The sequence below is a fragment of the Dermochelys coriacea genome, chromosome 9, assembly GCF_009764565.3.
Source record: "Dermochelys coriacea isolate rDerCor1 chromosome 9, rDerCor1.pri.v4, whole genome shotgun sequence".
NCBI lineage: Eukaryota > Metazoa > Chordata > Testudines > Dermochelyidae > Dermochelys > Dermochelys coriacea.
This window is the reverse complement of record NC_050076.1, coordinates 80,043,809-80,065,189: the sequence shown is the minus strand read 5'-3', so window position 1 is coordinate 80,065,189 and position 21,381 is coordinate 80,043,809. Positions and strand designations below refer to the sequence as shown.

Sequence of the window (21,381 nt, the reverse complement as noted above, 5' to 3'; positions counted from 1 at the left end):
CTGCAAACTATTAACTGTGAACACAGAAACCAAGGCCACACGAGGAGCAAACCCATGGCAAACCTTCCCCTGGCCTCAGACTCCCCTGTCTCCCTTGAAACAATAATATACCCGCTGTTACGTACTGGCTGCCACTGTCACGGTCAACCTAGGGAGCCCACCTGCAAGTATGAGGGAATGCACTGTGCCTTGGAAGGCAGAGCCGTCTAATGGACTGATGAACAACACAAGATAAGAGCTGGGTACTGTTATTATTGTTCCTCTGCTGAAGCTGCCAGAACAGGGCCAGGCAGTGCTGTGGGCCCAGACCACTGATTCCTTTCAATTAGGCCAACAAACAACTGGCCACTATTGCGGGTGTCACTTATCTGGGTTGGATTTGACCCACTGACTCAGAAGCAAAAGGTTGGTTAGCACCTGTGAGGTATGGCCAGAAAGGGTTAAACATCCTGCAAAATAAATAACCCTCAAAAGACATGTGGGGAGATGATGTTTGTGGTTTTGTATATTTACATATGTATGAATAGGGTCCACAATGTAATCAACAGTCCCTGTCTATGCTTTATTCTGAATCAAAAGAACATCCAAGCATTTAAATTGGTAGAACCTTTTCTTTTATATGATGAAATAAGATTTACAGAAATTTTCATCATATTTGACGTGGGTGCCTGGATGGAGGCCCAAGGCTGGATCACTTTAAGGGAACTGTGTTGTTTGGACTTCTGAGTAACCAGTGAGGTAATAAAGAAGCTGTTTTAGGCTGGCTTGGTAAATCTAAGTATTGGACTATCCACCAGCTTTTTGGGGTTTGGCTGACCCATTCTTTGTAGTTCACTCTAATTGAGTGACCATAGCTGGCCCCCACTGGGACCCTGGTCACAGCCCATTAACAATTCCTTGAGCTGGGTGGTCCCCCTAGAGCTGCACGCTGTGCACCCCTCATGGACAGCTGGCTGCCTATGCTGCTCCCTGTGGTACCCCTTGAAGACCCTTTATAGTAACAAATGCCAGATGGTCGGCTCAGTTTAAGGCTTGGGGAGCTCCAATACAGTACTCACAGCTGCTGGAGGTCTTGCAGGTTACTCAATAAAGATGGTGGAAGTTCCTCCAGTCTATTGTTAGACAGGTCACTGTGTAAACAGAAGCAAGATTTCAGACAGCTGGTTGTTGGGGTTCGGGGTGGGGCGCTATATGCACACATCATAAAACCGTTACAACTGGGTAGCAAATGATAGTCCCAAGAATGGCTCAGAGCTGGAGTAACTAGAACGTTGCAGATCTTTGCATGTTAAGGTGCTTGCAGAGTTCTGTGTAAGTGGGCAGGATTGGGGGCAGGTGAAGCATAGCAGGAGGCAGGCAGATTAGGGCAGAGGTGCTTGGCAGAGCTAAGGGGGGACCCCAGGACTGGAATAGCAGGCAGTGCTGCTGGTTAGGCTTGTGGTGCATTAGAACATAACATAAGAACGGCCATCCTGGGTCAGACCAATGGTCCATCTAGCCCAGTATCCTGTCTTCCAACAGGGCCCAGTGCCAGATTCTTCAGAGGGAATGAACAGAAGAGGAAAATTAACAAGAGATCCACCCTCTGTCATACAGTCCCCTCTTTTGGCAGAGACTTAATGACACCCAGAGCATGGGATTGCATCACTGATAATTTTGGCTAATAGCCATCGATGGACCTATCCTCCATGAATTTATCAAATTCTTTTTTTTTCACCCAGTTATACTTTGGGCCTTCACAATATTCCCTGGCAACAAGTTCCACAGGCTGACTGTGTGTTGTGTGAAGAAATATTTCCTTATTTTGTTAGAAACCTGTTGCCTATTAATTTCATTGGGTGATCCTGGTGCTTGTGTTATGTGAAGGGGTAAATAACACTTCCTTAGTTACTTTCTCTACACCAGTCATGATTTTATAGCCCTCTATCATATCCCCCCCGAGTTGTCTCTTTTCTAAGTTGAAAAGTCCCAGTCTTTTTAATCTCTCCTCATACAGAAGCTGTTCCGTACCCCTCATAATTTTTGTTGCCCTTCACTGTATTTTTTCCAAAGTCTTTCCAATATATTTTTTGAGATGGGGTGACCAGAACTGCATGCAGTATTTTAGGTGTGGGCGTACCATGGATTTATATAGAGGCATTATGATATTTTCTGTCTTACCTATCCATTTCCTAATGGGTCCTAACATTCTGTTGGCTTTTTTGACTGCTGCTGCACATCGAGCAGATGTTTTCAAAGAATTATCCACTAGGACTCCAAGATCTCTGTCTTGAATGGTAACAGCTAATTTAGACCCCATGATTTTGTATGTTCAGTTGGGATTATGCTTCCCAATGCACATTACTTTTCACTTATCAACACTGAATTTCATCAGCCAGTCACCCAGTTTTGAAAGATCCCTTTGGAATTCTTCCTAGATTTAACTATCTTGAGTACTTTTGTATCATCTTCAAATTTTGCACCTCATTTTCCAGATCACTTATGAACATGCTGATATTGCCCAGCCTGTGTGGGACTGCAGGACAGGAACAGGAAAGGGTGCTGCAGAGCTGGGAGAAGGGGAAGCTTGGACCCACCTACCAGCACTATATCCAGCAACATCAGCGTTCCACTTTCATAAGCATCAAATAGATGTAGAGGTTATTAAAAGCTACCTGTAGGTGGAGCAGCCAAGCACATCAAGTGTCAGGAAACTATTCACCAAGGGAAGAAGAACAGATCCCCCCACAGGATCATGAGCAAATTATCACAATCAAGACAGTGACACAATCACAGCAACCACTGATACGCCGTTGATCACGAGGGGTGGGGAGGGGCACTGCAGCTGGGCAAATCAAAAGTGAGACTTACAGCTCCACCAGTCTGTTCAGTTTGGAAAACGCCCCTTCCTGGATCCATTTGATCTTGTTTCTGCGCAGAATCCTGGAGGAGGAGAGAGAAGCTCTAGTGAAAAGCAGCCTTTCACTTCCCAGTTACTTCCGGGAACTCTGATGACCTTAGAACTGAGCATGGCATGAAGGAGATCTTAACGCTGGAATTCTGAGAGGCTTGTTTGAGGCCATGCACCCAGGCCTGCTCTATTCCTTACATAGCACGTGTTTACTGCTAAACTTGTGACAGTCCCACTGATACACTCACATGGCCCCAAACTCCACATCCAAACACTTATATTTGGGAAAGAGCAGCTCCAGGGTTGAACTGTGGGGTTCAGGGACAGCTCACAACTAAACACAGAATCAGATGAGTCCATAAGAATCTGTCAGAGCCTCCAGCCTGAGCTGGGGAGACTCTGTCAGAGACCATTTGGGTAGCCAGAGAGAGAGAGAGATATGCAAAGAATGTAAACCAAACAGAGCTGACAGTGCAACCCAATACTACACAAAGCTCAGCTGGCTCCAAGACAAATTCAGAACTCAGGACAGTTCGTTGTCTGCAATTTGGGCACCTTTGGTATGAACATCTGTATCCAGTACTGAATGAACCATGGTTTTTCCAGTGCAGCCACAGGTTGTGTCACTTAATGAGGTGGCAGTTTGGAGGGAGTTTCAGTGCAATTTCTGGATTTGACCCCTAGGCCCTCAGTGAAAAATCCAGGGAGGGATATAACTGAACAACATGCTCAGACAACTTCCTGAAGCCCTGAACATTCATTTATGGCTCTGGCGAGGAACTGGAACTGCTGCCCCTGCCACATGGAGGATATTTCCAGACCCCTCAAACCTATATATCAGCTACTCCTTTTACTAGCTGAACTATGGAGCTCAGCTCCCCAGGTTGGGAGTTGTGGTACAGGAGGTCCTGCCCTGGATGTAGTTTGATCATGACCATTGTGTATGTATGTGTGTTTATTGTCTATGGAAGATATTCTCTAGCCAGGCTGTGGCTGCCCTAATTGTGGGGGAGTGAATGGGAATGCTGCATTGAGAGAGGTTCAAGTCCTTGCCAAACATTTAATCTAGGAATATCCACCCCAAATGCTTAGTTAACAGATCCTCACTATCACCAGACCTCAGCTAGGCTGGGATAGTCACAGAGAGAAGATAGAGTGAGGGAAGGAGCGCTGGGCTGGGGAGGTTCTTCCCGCTGTCTCACACTATCCCACGTATTAGCCTCTTCTTGTCTGTTTCATCTCCTCATAAAGCTGTCACTTGTGCTGGTGTCAATGGCAGGGCGTGTTTATGCCTCCTGTCTTGCCACGGCTTATCTTTCCATGACGCTGACATAACTGTTCTTAGAAACACATTCCTGATCAAAGCCAAAAGTGCTTGGTTGCTTGGCTTGAAGGAAGCATTGCATTGTAGGGAGGGAGCCACTCACTCTCCTCCCATCTTTGGCAGCATGGGGCAGGGAGAGTTCTTGCTAAGGAACACAGGGCTCAGCTTCTTGGGATAAAATGTGTCGTGGCCTCCTCTGTGACCCATACAGGCTGGTTCAAGGAGCTGTACCCAGCTTTCTGTGGCTGAAAATAGGTCCTTCCAAAGCATTCGTTCCTTTGAGAAGGTACCAAGGGGGGAGCTGAGGGTGGATCACTGACAACGTCCCCTGGAAATCACTGCAAAATACAAACGCGTCTTCAGTCTGCAATCCAGCCTCCATGCGACACATGCACGAGTCTCTGTCTCAGTCCCTTTGTTAATGGCTGCTCACTTCTTACTTTCCCTGGGAGTAATAAATGTTGGCAGTCCCCACAAACAGGTTATAGATGGCAGGGAAGTATGAAGTGCCCTGCTCCGCAGCTGCATGCCAAAGACAGGCCGGGGCCCAGCAAGGAAAGTGAAATGCTGGAAGGCTGCTACTTCAGTGGAGACTGTACTGCTCCCTGCTTTGGGGTTCCCACACTGCCCACATGCTACAAAGCCATCAGGCTCTCTTCGGATACGTCTACACTGCAAGCAAACACCCCTGGCTGGCCTGTTTCAGGGGCTGGCAAGGCCGGGCTAAGGGACTGTTTAATTTCAGTGTATAGGTTTAGGCTCTTCTTGGACCCTTCCACTTCACAGGGTCCTAGAGACTATGCACCAACCGAATGGCTACACTGAAATTAAACAGTCCCTTAGCCCGAGCCACGTGAACACAAGTCAGCTGGCATGGGCCAGCCATGGGTGTCTAGTTGCTGTGTAGACATTTCCTCAGTGCCAGAGAACTGAACCCCAGCTCTAGAGGGGGCAGGAGCATACATGGGCACAGTCTGGGCACCATCCACAGAGAGAGCAGGAACTCCTGGGTACTGAGTTCTGGAATGTGCTGCCGATACTCCATCACCTGCAGGCTTGTTCCCAGGGGGTCTGGGAAAGCTCAGAATTACAAAAAGAAAGGAGGACTTGTGTCACCTTAGAGACTAACAAATTTATTTGAGCATAAGCTTTCATGAGCTAGAGCTTACTTCATCGGATGTGAAGCTGTAGATCACGAAAGCATATGCTCAAATAAATTTGTTAGTCTCTAAGGTGCCGCAAGCCCTCCTTTTCTTTTTGTGAATACAGACTAACACAGCTGCTACTCTGAAACCTGTCATTATGCTCAGAATTACAAGGTTTCATAGACTCATAGAAATGTAGGGCTGGCGGGACCTCGAGAGCTCATCTAGTCCAGTCTCCTGGGCTGAGGCATTTGGAAACATCTGGGATCACTCAGAAAATGAGGATGAAATGCATCAATTGGAATCAGAGTAGCAGCCGTGTTAGTCTGTATCCGTAAAAAGAAAAGGAGTACTTGTGGCACCGTAGAGACTAACAAATTTATTTGAGCATAAGCTTTCGTGCGCTACAGCTCACTTCATCGGATGCATTCAGTGGAAAATATAGTGGGGAGATTTTATATACACAGAGAATATGAAACAATGGGTGTTACCATACACACTGTAACAAGAGTGATCAGGAAAGGTGAGCTATTACCAGCAGGAGAGCCGGGGGGTGGGGAGGTTACCTTTTCTGTGATAATCAAGGTGGGCAATTTCCAGCAGTTTACAAGGGCAGTAGGAGGGGAAATAGTTTTACTTTGTGTAATGACACATCCACTCCCAGTCTTTATTCAAGCCTAAGTTAATTGTATCCAGTTTGCAAATTAATTCCAATTCAGCAGTCTCTCGCTGGAGTCTGTTTTTGAAGTTTTTTTGTTGAAGAATTGCCACTTTTAGGTCTGTAATCGAGTGACCAAAGAGACTGAAGTGTTCTCTGACTGGTTTTTGAATTTTATAATTCTTGATGTCTGATTTGTGTCCATTTATTCTTTTACGTAGAGACTGTCCAGTTTGGCCAATGTACATGGCAGAGGGGCATTGCTGACACATGATGGCATATATCACATTGGTAGGTGCACAGGTGAACGAGCCTCTGATAGTGTGGCTGATGTGATTAGGCCCTATGAAATACTCACCAGCAATCACACACCACACAACAAAAAAATTAACCCAGGAACCTATCCTTGCAACAAAGCCCGTTGCCAACTGTATCCACATATCTATTCAGGGGACACCATCATAGGGCCTAATCACATCAGCCACACTATCAGAGGCTCTATGATTAATTATTTAAGACTTCCAAATCCCTTCCGGGTGAGTGAGTAACTGGGTGCGTCAAGCTTACTTGGGGATTATAGCATTGTTAACACAGCATCATAACTATGCTTGGGGAACGGGGAAATCTTTCTATGGATACAGGATGGGATCCTGCCAAAGCCACTATCAGCTACTGTTCGGATAAGCCTTGGATTTACTCACCTACTCCAATCTGACAGCTTTGGGAAAGGATCCAGTGATGCATTCTCAGTGCCCTGGATAATAATCACCCCTCACTTTAGGAGGACAGGCTTGACTGCACATTCCATTCCTTCCTTTCATGCCACTGTCCCATGGACAATTTGTAGCTTGTGTATGTGAATAACATATACGTGGCATGCAAATTTATTATTCTTATCTTGCAGGGCTCCAGAGGCTGAGCCTTCTGGGAAATATATCAACATCATGTTTAGAAAAACTAGACTCTAGGACAGGGCTGCAGTGTCTCTGGGAGAATTCTGTGGCTGTGTGAGCTCCTGGAAAGCACTAGTGCTATAGCGTGACACTGCAAACGAACCCTACAGGCCAGGTATTAAATTGACCAAAAATAGGCTCTAAGGATGAAGGGCAAAAAAAAAGAACTGGCAGGTTTAACAGGCTGAGAACCTGCTAGGCAGGCTAACAGATGAATGTAAAAGGGATTTTAGTGCTAGTGAAAGGTTTTGGGTGGAGAGCAAATCGTTTTACCCACACAGCAGCTACAGCGTGGGCAGCAGAAAGGTGAGCTGTCTCCACATACCACCCTCTGCCTTAGCCCTGCATCCAGGGGTACTAGCTCACTCTCCATGGTTTGTGGTGTGGACAGGTGTTAGCCAGGCACTGGACTGACACTCACCAGCTCATGTCTTGTTGGTCACCAAATGGCCATCAATGGCTTTTGCTCATTAATAACCTGAGCAGATGTCAAAGCAGTGAACTAGAGGTGAAATCTCTGGACCCCATTATCAAGTATAAATGCAGATTTACAACCGATATTTAAAATACCACACAATTGTCTCTATTGTTGCTGTTTATAAACATAACTTGTGTGCCATAAAATGGATTCAAGATACCAGCTCTGCAGTAGGGACAAAGAAGCCTAGCTTTGTTGAAGTCATTGGAACTGCACTGATTTATACTAGCTGAGAACCTGGCCTAGGATCGCTGTTGTTACACCCAATTCATAGCGTCCCTTCCAGCGACTGTACATGCATGACCCAGCTCAGAGAGGGGATCCCTGGCGATTTCCCCCATGCAGGTGAGGGTTGAAGGTGTGACTCCATAGCCACGCCAGATCTCACTTCCCCCCCGCCCCACCCACCTTAATGTTCGGCCGGTGGAGGGTTGGTACTCACAGCACAGTGAAGGTGCTGCATTCCTGGAACACTGAGCTTCTCAGAGCATGGATCTGGTTTCCTTCCAGCTCCCTAGATAAAGAGCAGTAGTTGGGTTTTCTTGGATAGCAATCCTTCACCTTATTGATCCCCTCCGACCTAGATGTCCTCGGCCAGACAAATTGTCGCTTCCCCCTGGACAGAAGGGAGCCTATCCCGATGCCACCCATGAGAGCAGAGCTCCTCACCCCAGCTGCCTGGCAGAGGTGTGAGAACTGACCCCAAAGATCATGGTCTCCAGTTCTGCTTTCCGTGTCACTGTCAAAAATTCCACTATCCCCTCGTCTCCCAGGCTCATGACCTCCCTAGCCTCATTGTTTCTTTTCTCTGATCCAGGCTCTCACTCTGGCCTTTCCTTCCTTCCTATCTAATATCCACCTTTTCCCCTCCCTCCCCTCTGTTAAAATACCTTTGCTTGTCTCTTGTCTGCTACAGCCTTCTCCTCTCTGCCCTCCTTGCCCCCCCCTTTCAAGTCCAGCCAAATCACCTCAAGCTAACCCCTGCTCTGATCTGGTCTACCCCGCTGCCCTGCAGAATACCAAGAGAGACACAGCTGCTTCTCCTCTCCCTTAGCCTGCACTGACAATACCACCACCCAACCTGCTCACAAGAATGCCACTGGCGGGGGTGGGCTGAGATGCCTGTGCATTACTCTGGCTAACCCAATGCCACAGCCTTTGCCAGACCTCCACACCAGGGCAGGTACTCACAGCCAGCTGAGCTTTGGCATCTCTGCACATATGGAAGTGTTGGGCATGCTACTCAAGGAGTTGTTCAGCATGTACCTGGTTGGGAAGCAATAAGGAAACCTAGATTAATGACTAGTACATGTGCCTAGTACCCAGGGGGATTGGCACTGCATTCCTGGCACAGTCACTAATGCCTCTAAGCCTGAAATCTAGTTACTCATCTATGCAGAATACAGTATGTGCAACATGTCACTAGGCCTGTCCTAGCAGTCTGTCTGTCATAGACAGCGCTCCAATGGCTCCCGTGGTAGTAGGGAGTCACATCCCCTGTGTCCAGAGATGACAGGTCATTGAGCCAATCCATTGCACAGATATTAGTGGTTGCTCTTAGTTTCACTCATTTTCTTTAGGGTACTGACACAGATAACCCAATAATAGATAAGACTATCTTCAGCCGAAGCTGAACTGCAAACATGGCAAAGTAGGGTGCGGGGTTCCTGTGGAAATGATGGCATATGATCATGTAATGGCAGACCATATCTTAATGCAGGCATACAAGAAGGCCAAAATCAGGTTGCACAGGCAACCCACAGCAATTGCAGGGAAAGGCCTGCTCAGTCTGGATAGCCTTGGCTGGAGCATGCTTGCTGCAGAGAGCAGTTTCAGAGAACGTAGCTCCCTAACCCTAGCAAGGCTCTGCCAAGCTGGTGGGAACTTAGATTTTTTCAAAGGTTTACAACATGGCCAAATGTAGGTAGTTTTCCCCAAGAACAACGAAAGACACATCCCTGCCAAGTCCCTGCTCCAGGGCATAGAGGTGCTAGAGCTTCTCAACAAAATGGCTGTAGAATTTTTTTTTAACAGGAACAAAACAAAGCATTCCCCCCTAATCTTGTTCCGATTGAACCATTTTTGCAGAAATATCCCAAAACCATTCAGCCTGAGGCACATGCCTGGCATGGAAAATGTCAGACAAACAATTAAAGTTTGGCAAAATTGTAAGAATCGAAAACAGGGCCATAGACTGTGAAGTGCTGGGCAACATTATGTATAGGTGGCAGTAGCAGCTCTGCCTATAATTAAGTACCAGACACTTTTCAGAGTAGCAGCCATGTTAGTCTGTATTCGCAAAAAGAAAAGGAGTACTTGTGGCATCTTAGAGACTAACAAATTTATTAGAGCATAAGCTTTCGTGAGCTACAGCTCAGAAGTGAGCTGTAGCTCACGAAAGCTTATGCTCTAATAAATTTGTTAGTCTCTAAGGTGCCACAAGTACTCCTTTTCTTTGTACCAGACACTGAGATCTTTATTCAGGCAAAACTCCCATTGGAGATTTGCCTGCATTAGGACAGAATAATAGCTGTAAGATTTGGCCTTAAATACAGTGCAGAAAGGGAAAGGAATAGTATAGATCAGGGTTTGTCAACCTGAGCCTGAGAAGGAGCCAGAATTTACCCATGTACATTGCCAAAGAGCCACAGTTAAACATCAGCAGCACCTCCATCAGCTCCCTGCCCCCTGCTCCCAGTGCCTCCCGCCCACTAGCATCCCTGCCGATCAATGCTTCCCCATCCCTCCCTGCATCTCCAGATCAGCTGTTTTGTGGTGTGCAGAAGGCTCTGGAGGGGAGGGGGAGAAGCGAGGGCATGGCAGGCTCAGGGGAAGGGGTGGAGTGGGGGCAGGGTCTGTGTCAGTGTCAGGGGTTGAACAGTGAGCCCCTCCCCCTGGGCACATTGGAAAGTTGGCACCTGTAGCTCCAGCCCCAGAGTCAGTGCCTATACAAGGAGCCGCATATTAACTTCTGAAGAGCCACATGTGGCTCTAGAGCCACAGGTTGGCCATCCCTGGTATAGATCAGTGTTTCTCAACCGGTTGGTCACAAGCATTGTGGGGAGGGAGTCACTCACAAATGACAATTCGGGGGAGGAAGGGAAGTCCAAAGCATTAAAACTTTTATTACTATCTCAAGCAAAGAAAATCTTGCTTTCCTGATCCCCACACCCCCTTTTCCTTCAGGGTAACATATTCTGTCAATGTCTTGAAACATACACATCAATCGTATAGCCTTAGCGTTATCGTTATACATTTTTTCATTCTTATTTTTATAGTAAATGTAATGAGGTCATGAAAAATGTTCACTTTAAGTAAGGGATCACCAGCCTGAAATGGTTGAGAAACACTGGCCTAGGGGATGGGAATGAAATATGCAGCATCAAAGCCATTATGGAAGTGGGACCCCCAGAGACCCCAGAGGACTGGCTCCAGACTTACAGGAAGTACAGAGATTTCAACCCCACAAAAGTCGCTGGGAGGATCTTGGCAATTCTGTTGTTATCCAGCATTCTGGAAGGAGAAGAGGGAAAGTTGATGCCACAGAAGAACAGACTTTAGATGGAGAGGCAACTCCATAGGAACAAAGTTGGGGTTCTACTAGGTTAGGAAGGAGAGACCATCTCACAGGCTTATATTTAGCTCTAAATTGTCCCTGTAGGAGGTGGTTTCTTCCCTTTCTCCCTGACAGCAGAAATCCAAGTAACATCAGCTTCCTCCTCTCCTTCACTGCCTGGTCCCTTCCCTGTCCATCATCAACCCCGCCCAAGCCAGAGAAGATGAGTACATAGACCACCCCTTTGAATTTCTACCCAGAGCGTTCTGGCTGACGTGCTTGCTCCGAGTTCAGAGTATGGCTTCTTTCACAGTCAGGGGGCTACTGGATTTTTTTCTTTTGCTACAAAAATAAATGATAAATTAAAAGTCCACTTGGGGAATTTGAGAGTTAAGGGCACATCCGGCTCCCCCAAAGATTTTGTGGCTGATTGGACCACCCTGAGTGAGCAGCTCCTCAGGTTTTTTCTAGGCTATTTAAGGGAGAGGTTGGTTGATCATGTGGCAAATTATGAGGATGGGACTCTGAAGGGCTGGGAGCCTGGGAAGTTCTCTCTCCAGGCTGAGCTAAGCTCAGTAAGGCAGCCATCTTGCAAAGCAGACATTATTGTTCCACTTCGCTAGTGACCCCGTATGGGGTCCATATGCAGCACCACAGACCTGAGGAAGAACTGCCTGGGTGCCCATACAGGGATCACCAGAGAAGAGGAACAATAATGTCTGCTTTGCAAGATGGCTGCCTTACTGAGTTTAGCTCAGCCTAGAGAGAGAGCTTCCCAGCCCTTCAGAGTCCCATCCTCACAATTTGCCACACGATCAACCAACCTCTCCCTTAAATAGCCTCGACAAAACCTGAGGAGCAGCTCACTCAGGGTGGTCCAGGGTGCCAATCTGCCACCAAATCTTTGTGGGGAGCCAGACTGGTATATGCACATGCATATGCACACACCCTGCCCTGTCTGATCAGACCAGTATTTGGTCCACCTAGGCCAGTATCCTGTCTCCAATAACAGCCAGCAATGGATGCTTCAGAAGGTGCAAGAAACCCCATTGTGGGCAATTACGGATTAACCTACCCAGAGAGAATGTTTCTTCCTAACCCTGTAGGTTACCAGTTGTCTTATGCCCTATTGCAGGAGGGTTTATATCTCTGATATGCTTAATCCTGTCTACTATCACCGTGATGTTCTCCTTATCCATATAGAGGTCTAATCCACGTGGGAATCTTGCTAAACTCTTGGCATCAACGATATCTTGTGGTGTGGGGAGAGACAATTGCCCAGCCTAATGAATCCCACTGTGCGAGTATTATCCCTGATATTCTGGCAAACCTGGCCTTAAACTCAATTCCATCCCCTTATTCCTCATTGGACCCCGGTGGGCCACCCAATGGAAAGAGGCACTTACAGCCATTCAAGATGACGCAGATCCTGGAAGACTCTTGGCTTCAGCTCAGTGATGTTATTGTGACTCAGGAACCTGGAATTGTTAAAGAGAAGAGAAGAAAAGTGACCTTGGGTTGATGCTGTTGGTTAAACTGGTTTTTATTCATCATCCATTTTCCCCCAGCAGCTCCCCTAAGCCTTATTTTAGGGATGTGAATGGGGATATCCTCAAGTCATCTGCATTTTGCAGGGGCAAGCCTGATTTGGAATGAATGATGGGGAGAGGGGAACATGAGGGAGAAACATTTGTAAGAGTCTTCCCTCCCCCATAACATGGTGCTGTAATTTCAAACATCATTCTTGCTGGGGATGGCAGGTACATTTTGTTCAGCCACATGTCTCCAGAGGTGCTGCTAGACCACGTGCGTTCAGACTGCATAAATCATAGAATCATAGACTATCAGGGTTGGAAGGGACCTCAGGGGGGTCATCTAGTCCAACCCCCTGCTCAAAGCAGGACCAATCCCCAATATTTGCCCCAGATCCCAAACGGACCCATCAAGGATTGAAATAACAGCCCTGGGTTTAGCAGGCCAGTGCTCAAACCACTGAGCTATCCCCCCCCTTCATTCTGTGCTAAGAGGGCTGAAACACAGAGGCTGTCAATAACCACCTCGCCCCTGTGACCCACAACATGATAACCTTTTACTCACAGCATTTTAAGCTTGGAAAGTCCAGCAAAAGCATAGGGCAGTATTGACTGGATTTCGTTGTGCTGTAAGAGGCTGTTTACAAACAGAACAGAAATACCTCAGGGTTAATAGGGTTTCCACAATGCTCCCAGCCCCTCCTGGTCCCCTGGAATGAATCAAACCTGTATCACTTCTGCACAGAAATACAGTGCTAGCAGCTCTTCACCCCCCTCCCCCCAGATTGATCAGGACTAAGAAATGAAACAGTCTATTGCACAGCAATGTACAGCACTCCTATCCCCAGTAGCCCAGGGAGTGAGAAACCAGCACTGGGAATGGACCACAGTGAAGGGGAAGATGTTTTTATGGACAAAAGTACAAGACTGGGAGTCAGGAGTTGGGGGCTTGAGTCCTGGCCCTGCTAAAAGACCTTCTGTGCAACTTTGGGAAAGTCACTTCCGCATTCTCTGCCTCAGTTTCCCTATTCGAGGGGCATGAAGATGAAAGAACAAATGCTTGGAAATCATTAATGGCAGCTCTGAGATCCTGGTGCACTAGAGACAAGCACGCTACTATTATTATTATTACAAGCAAAGGCGCTAGGCCAGGATCCAACCTGAAAGAACTAAAGCTGTTCTCTTGTAATCTCAGATCATAAACACGCCGATGTGTCAGGCTGGAAAGATCTTGTTTACCCAAGTGAAATAACTTGTAGAAAAGGTGCTGGAGTCTTCCAGAACAGAGAGCTGTTTGCTGTTCTCCCCTCTGTCATTTAACAGTCATGCTGGACTCTGAACCTCCCAGACCCCATGTTATGTGAGCAAACTTTGATTCCTCACCGCCCACTTAACACATTATAACGGAAGCAGTGCAGTATGGGTCCATGATATCTATGACAGATACCCACTGACTTCCATGTCCACATATGAAGTAACACAAGCACTGACAGAGTCAGCCAACCACGGCCCTGTGATAACTAACTAAGGAACAATTGTAAACAAGGGGTTACCCAACCCTCCCGCTTTCTCTGCTCCACTGACTCTGAAGCCGAAAGCTCAAGTGGTGTGATGGTGGATTATTAAAATGAGAAAAGCCTCAGCCTCTGAGGACACAGGGCCCTGCCAGGCTGAAGAAGTCAAGGTCATCATCTCTTGCCTAGCCAAAGCTGGTCCTGCACAATATGGGTGTAGTCTTTTAAATGTGGTGCCGCTACTCTTTCCCCCACCCTCCGCCCCCGTGCCCTTGTCGATGAGCCGGCCGCTCTGAGGGGGTGGTACTTACAGCTTCTCCAGACTTCTGTGTATGATACACTGGCTCAGTTTGCTACGATAACAGGTACACATTTCTCTGCATTATGACCTTTGGAACTAGCGTCCTCTTCAGCCTTACCACTAGGTTGCACTACCCCCTCGATGACTGATGCTAGGCAGCACAAATGGGTTAAAATAGGCTAAAAATGGGAATCACCAGGGCAAATTTCCCACTGGCTCCAATTTTGCAGAGAAAGAGGCGCATTTACCCCGTGGTGGCCCCTGTTACTTACAGCTTCGTCACGTTGGAGGAAACCCAGGGGACAGTGCGCAAGTTCTGGCCGGCGCAGTCTATCGTCCTTCCCCGGCACTGGCATTTCTCTGGGAACCGGTCAAGCACTGGGGACAAGCACAAAGAAAACAGTGAGACTTGACACAGAGAGGATCTCAGTGTATGGCTGGGCAGGTGAGAAGATAAAAGGACACACTGGTGCACAGAGAGGGGGTCAGGGCTGGCTGGATATGTCGGGGTCAAAGGGGCAGGCAGGGAACGGCAGACACACTCCTAAAGAGCAATGCGGTAGCAGTGGAAGAATGGAGGAGGTGATGAGAGGAGAGGCAGGGTGCGTGAAGGCAGAGGAGAACAGAAGGGGAGAGATGCTTTCTTGAACTTCTCAGGCCTGGGCTGGGAATCTCGCAGGGCCAGCCTTGGTCAGGGTATTTCAGCACATCCAGGCCTGGACAGAACCAGGAAAACCAAAAATTGGATTCACCCTGGTGGGAGTGAGGGAGGGTGAGTCGAACTCCCCCAAACCTGAGCAAAGCTCAGTCTGAATTTTGGGTGAGGCTCCAGGGTGAAATTTTACCAACTTCCCAGGATCCCACCTTTAGGTCTGGGTTCAAACATTTGGGCAACCCTATCCCACTCCAGAGGGAGAGGCGTAAGAGAGAGGAGTGAAACAGAGGGATGATGAGAGGGGAAAGGGGGCAGAAAGAGCACAAAAGGGGAGGAAGAGGGGGAGACAGGAGGGCTTGGGCAGTAGCATGGGGAGGCTGGGGAAGACACAGTAGAAGAGGAGTGAATACAAAGCCAACCCCAGGAATGGAAGTACTCACCACAGACTGGGGTCTTCTCTTCCTCAGTGGCTCTGCTGCCCTTGGTCTGCTGCATGTCATCGAAGATCTGCAGCCACCCGCTATTATCCACTAGAAAGGAGAAGGCGGAAGTCATGAAGGTTTGTCCGCTCCCCCCCCCCGCCCCTCTGCTCACAGCAGACTCACTCACTGCTCCTCCCCATGCCCAGCCTCCTCCAGGCTCGCTCACCCCCACTCTGATTCCTGATCTTAGTGCTGGGAACCACATACCGCTAGCACGAGAGACGCTCAGCCTGGGCCTGAACCAAGCGCCGGGATCAGAATACCCCTGCATTCGGAGCATGGGAATTCAAAATCTGAGCTGAAGCTGGTTCTTGCCCTTTGAGCCCATTTTTATAAGCATTAGATCTGACTCCCCTGAAACATGGGGTGTTCAAAACCTGCCTCCAGCCCCATATATTTGGTGACCTCAGCCCATCTCTAGTTTACGTTAGCTCCTGCCCCTTGCCCCTTTGACTCTCTACTGTGTCCTGACAGAATATTCCTCTTCTGATGGGTCTTACACTCCTACATGTAAGGCTGGGATGATCTCCATCCAGCAACCCCTTACCTAGACCTCTGTATCATTATTAGAAGGTTCGAGGAAATTGTACTCTCCCAGTAAGAGGTTTAAACCTTCAGTGATAGCTGCAAGGCAGCCAGGTAACCATAAGTGACCCTTAAAGTCCGCCCCTGTGTTCATGTTCCCAGAATCCCTTTGACAATATTGCTGGTTCTGGATCTGGGGTTTCCAGATCCACATGGTTTATTAACTACAGGGCATCTGCCTTTGGTCTGGCGGCAAGAAGAAATGGAAAGAGGGGGCAGGCTGTGAGGTTAGCTAATTACCGCAGTTCTCTTCATCAGCTCCGTTGTCGCAGTCCTTCTCTCCATTGCAGTGCAGGAGCTGGGGTAAACAGACAGACAGGTTGCCACAGGGGAACTGTCCCAAAGGGCAGGCATAGCTATCCAGCCTGGAATGAACCAGAAGAGACTCTGCCAAAGGAAAGCAAGACACAGTCAAAAAGCATCCTTAAACAGGCCAGACCCCTGTCCCTGCCTACGGCTTGTTTAAGAACCACCTCTCATCCTTGGCTTACTAGTGCTGATCTTGCCAGGACACGGTAACCCATTACGGTATGGTACCCTGTTACTGCACATTAGCCCAGTCCCATCTGGCATGACTAATCAGTGGGATTGTATCAACACCAGTCCATCTGGACCATATTTCTTGATTGTTCAGCTGTCTCCCAATGCTCTGGAAGGATCTGAGAGCTGCAAAGACGAGACATGCCCTGACATTGTAACACCATGAGACGATGTCTCACCATAGCCAAGAGATATTTCCCTTCCTCCCTCTCAAATGAGAGAACAGGAAACAGAAGCAGTAGCAAATTCTACGCCACCATCCGACGATTCCATCTGGGACGGTGGAGGCATCTCAGAAAAACGCTTGCAGAAAAATCATCATTATGAAAAAGAATCCAGCACAAGTCAGCAGTGACAGCAAGACGTGCCCATCAAACAGCTGTTCTGTGGCCGACGTGAAAGACATGCCACAAAATCACCAGGACCTTAATGCTAATAGGTTCTGCCACCGGATTATTGCTATTTACTGGGCACCATACAGTTTGCTGCTGTACGTTATGTAAGGGGAGAATTGGTTCTTGTGGTACAAAGCTCACAGTAGCACTAAGTTCAATACAGCCACAGACACATGGTCTCCTCTTGTAATTTGGTTAATTTAGTTTTTAAATCTTCATTATCTGCTGGGTGAGTCACCCTTGAAATGCCTGACAGGAGAGGGGTGAGGTTCAGGAGGGATTTGGTTGGTCATTGAGGCTGAAGTCCTCTATGTGGTTGGATCTCCTGGGGATGGATAAAGCACATTGAGGGGGATGAAAAGGGGGTGCCGTGCTGTGCCTGCTCTGAGGAGAAATCAAGGCCATCGGTCTCCAGGGCTGTCAATCCAGCATTTTTCCCCACCACAAGAAAACTACAAAGGAGGACATGAGACACGTCACTAACTTCTCGCCTGCATGTCCCAATTGTCCAAACCCTCTGGGTTTCGGGTGGCAGGACTGCTCTGCATTCTCACTGCACGTGGGCCATGCTGGGTGGGGTATGTGCGAGGTGATGGGGTGCCAGCGACAATCAAGAGAAGGGCCTTCAGGCAGGAGGTCGCTGTCACTTCTATTCTGTTTGGAGCTGAAACCCTCTTACGTTCCAAGGGGAGTAAAATAAATCCTGCTGGGTTAGACATCAGATCTTCAGGGCTGGCCAGGTTACTTCCAGCCAACATTGGGTCACTCCCTAATGAGACACAAAGGAGCTGGAGATCTATTAGACTGTGAAATGGTGGCTGCTGCATTCTTTATGTCACTGAAAATCAGACTGGAGAATAGATTGTAAGGGCCAAACCTGCACTGGCCAGGGGGCTGGACTAGATGGGACCTCGGCAGAGGAGCAGGAGGTGGCTTGACTCACACTGACTGCTCCTCCAATACGGCAGCAACCTCAGGAAGAGGCAGAGAGGGACCTCTGGGTGTGGGGAGTGACAGCCCCTTCTCTGGAGTGGCCCCAGGCAGCACAGCAGAGAGGCAGCTTGGTGTACAAGCAGAACTGGGAACAGGAGGTCTTTCCATGGAGTTATATACACCAAGGAAAGCAGAAGAGACACATTATTAACTACAGTATAACAAACCAAGTCCATAGCCCTCTGGAAAAGCCACCCTCCCCTGAGGTGCAGTTCACGCCCTGTGATCATTAGCCTCAGTAACTTAAACCTCCACTTTGCTGAGCCCTTTCCATCAGGCAAATCTGAAACGTCAATCAGAGCTTCCAAGCACCCCAGCCATTCAGCTTTGTTCATTAATGTCCTACAACTAACTGGTTTCAGAGTAGCAGCTGTGTTAGTCTGTATTCGCAAAAAGAAAAGGAGGACTTGTGGCACCTTAGAGACTAACAAATTTGTTTGAGCATAAGCTTTCGTGAGCTACAGCTCACTTAGCTCATGAAAGCTTATGCTACAATTAACTGTGTCAAAAGCACTCTTCAGATCAAGCAAAATGTTTCCATGCACTCGCCTTTGATCAGGGCCCGGGGAAGCTATCAAAGTCTATGTCTGTGACAGAACAGTGTGAACAGCCCGGGCTTGTCATTCAAGGTTTTCTGCTGCTGCTAACATTCCCACAGACTGGTGGCTGACGGTCTGTGTTTGTCACTGAAGACGCATCTATTAGATGATTTCATAATGTGGGGCACTGAGTGTCATTTCTACCACTCACCATCTCTTTCACCTGGCAATGGATGTGCTTTGGGTGGTTGGGTCATTCCTCCACTCTCCCCCCTCCCACCCTCCCGCCGCTCCCTGAGTCCCAAGGATTCAAGCTGGTGCATTTTACCAAGACTATTATGACTCCCAGAGGCAAACTGTAATAAAAGGAAGAGGAACATGGAGACAGGACTGGCAGCAGGTTCAGGAGTAAGTGATGACACATGGTATACGTCAGTGTGAAGCTGGCACTTAGTCTAAAGCAGTCCCTGCCCCAAGCAGCTTGCAGTTTAGCTTAGACAACTATAGTCCAAACAGTCAGAGGTGGGAGAGAGGCATCAGTCACAGTCAAAGTTGGCCCGTGGTAGAAGGCAAGGGGAATGAGTTTTAAAGGGAGATCTGTGAGTCTCAAAGAGGAGCTGCAGGAGAAGTGAGAGACTGTTCCAAGTATAGAGGCATATGGCAATCTATACGTGCAGCAGGATGCAATGGAATCACACACAGCACACACAGCATGCCATGTGATTGGAAAGCTGCCACAGCTGCAGGATAGCAGAGAGGGTGGTGATCCTTTCCTCCCTTCCAAGTGCCCCTCTGCACATGGCTTTATTCTGGGTCAGTCACAGGGTTATCAGATTCTTTTGGGCTAACTGAATTTCTTCTACTGGTGGTGAGGGGAGTTCACAGACCATCAGGGTCACCACAGTCCTGTTCATGGCACCCCTCTCCCTTGTGACTCTTGGAGAAGATTGCAGCCAGGTTTTGCAGCAAGAGTCACTGAACTCTTAGGCAGCAAAGATCCCAATTTCTTGCCACTGCCCTTAGTGACCAGAGAAATGCAAAGAGCATGTTTTAGAGCCACAAAATTTATTCTAATCAGGATGGTCCTTCCATGGAGCATAGAAATCTCTCTAGATTATCCATTTCTAGAGAGGTGCTCCAGAGGACAAGGAAAAGGAACAGCTGGAACTCAAAGCCGTTTGCAGTGAACGGTCTACGCCCTAGAAGCTGCCTCTGATTTACTAGCCCAGTGCTAACAGCAGGGAGCACACAATGTGCACAGTAACGCTCTTTATAGTGCAAAATAGCACCCAAAAGCTCCTACGTCCTGGACGGATGCAGTCCCTGTCCTGAACAGTTTACAGTCTCACAGTTTGTCTGACTCAAAGGCTCATCTGCATGAATGCCCTATCTTTTCACAGGCTGACACTGCCTGGATCAGAAGTATTTTTCCACATTAGCTCAGCGTTTCAGCAGCCTCTCTGTAACAATTGGTTGGAGCAGCAAAACAGCAAACCCTGGCCGGGTCCCCAGTCGTATATCTTCCACATGGGCCCTGGGGACCCGCTAGCCTTTTTTCAGATTTATTGACGCATCTGGGACGTTTGTTCTGAGGGAAACAAGGGCCCAAAATGTCTGCAACACCCGCTGGAGCTTATCAACATGATTCAAAGTGTTTAAGATTTGGAGCAGCAATACACTTTGAATCCATGAATCTTTCCCTAAAAACTGGAGCTTTCCCAAAAACCGCTGGAGAGAGCTACATCCATCTTAGGCCATAAAACTGATCTGAACAACATTTCTAACAGCCACAGCCCGCCCTTGTCCTCCTTGCTGCATCTTAAGTTGCAACACAGAGCCATTTGTGGGGAAAGTTACAACTTCCTAGAACTGTTCTAGATGCAGCGTGGGCACTTCAGGTACAGTCCAGCACCTGAGAATTAATCCAGTAGTTGGGATCAAACGGACATCCCCCCGCCCCGCCGCCCTGAGCTCTTTCTTTCCCATTTTGAAGGCAGCATCTGATGTAAGCTGGGGAGTATTCAGTATCACACATCAATGTCTGGGCATCTCCAACAGCTGGGCTTGCTCTCCTTCCATCAGAACTGGAGGCACCCCAGGATTCCATTTCAGGCTCTTTGCCTTGGGTCAGCATCTCCATCGCAGAGCGCTGAATATGTAGTTCTCTTATTTGAAGTGAATGTATTTATTTAGGCTCATAACAGACATCAAGACGTGTCTATCCTGAGCTTCAGACACCACATCTGCCCCAAAAGCCTGGGGAGATAGATGGGTCTTGTACCCTGCCCTGAAAATCAGCAGGATCAAGCCATTTCAGCCCAAGCGAGGAGTCCATTCCAAAGTGGAGGGCTCCTCACAGAGAACACTCTGCCATCAATCAGCCTCCTCATGCCTATATAAAGGGGGTTCCAGCTTGAGTACCCCCAATGCCACAAAAGGAGAGAGCAGTTTCTGCAACATACAGGTCCCAAGCTATTCAGGGAGACTTTGGAGGAAAACACACAATGCCGTAGACTGCACCTGGAAGACAACAGGTAGCAGCCAATGCTGACTCTGGAGCCCTTGTGCCATTCCAACAAAATAGACCACCATTGCAGTGTGCAGAAGTTCCCCATGTAGGCCACGTTGCAGCAGTGTAGTCTGGAGAGACAAAGACATGGCTTTCAGTAGCAAAGTTCATGTCAATAGCACCAATCGCACGCTCCAGGCCAGACAAGGATGAAAAAAGCCATTTTGGTCACTGCAGCTCCACCAACCTCGAACAGCAACTCTGGACCAATGCTCACCCCAGACGGCAAACTCTGACCACAGCTGGCAGACACACCTGGCAAAAGATTTAGT

General features: G+C 48.1%; 1 protein-coding gene across 1 annotated transcript in view; it reads right to left on the bottom strand.

The window, feature by feature from the left end:
- Positions 1-21,381, bottom strand: part of LOC119861905 (relaxin receptor 1-like) — a 54,645-nt gene that overhangs the window by 14,020 nt on the left and 19,244 nt on the right. The window contains exons 3-12 of the mRNA XM_043492037.1: positions 16,314-16,460; positions 15,447-15,536; positions 14,624-14,729; positions 13,102-13,173; positions 12,411-12,482; positions 10,890-10,961; positions 8,640-8,714; positions 7,891-7,962; positions 2,851-2,922; positions 1,059-1,130 (exon numbers count right to left, since the gene is read on the bottom strand). Coding sequence (XP_043347972.1) covers positions 1,059-1,130; positions 2,851-2,922; positions 7,891-7,962; positions 8,640-8,714; positions 10,890-10,961; positions 12,411-12,482; positions 13,102-13,173; positions 14,624-14,729; positions 15,447-15,536; positions 16,314-16,460 — 850 coding nt within the window. The remainder of the gene's footprint in view (positions 1-1,058; positions 1,131-2,850; positions 2,923-7,890; positions 7,963-8,639; positions 8,715-10,889; positions 10,962-12,410; positions 12,483-13,101; positions 13,174-14,623; positions 14,730-15,446; positions 15,537-16,313; positions 16,461-21,381) is intronic.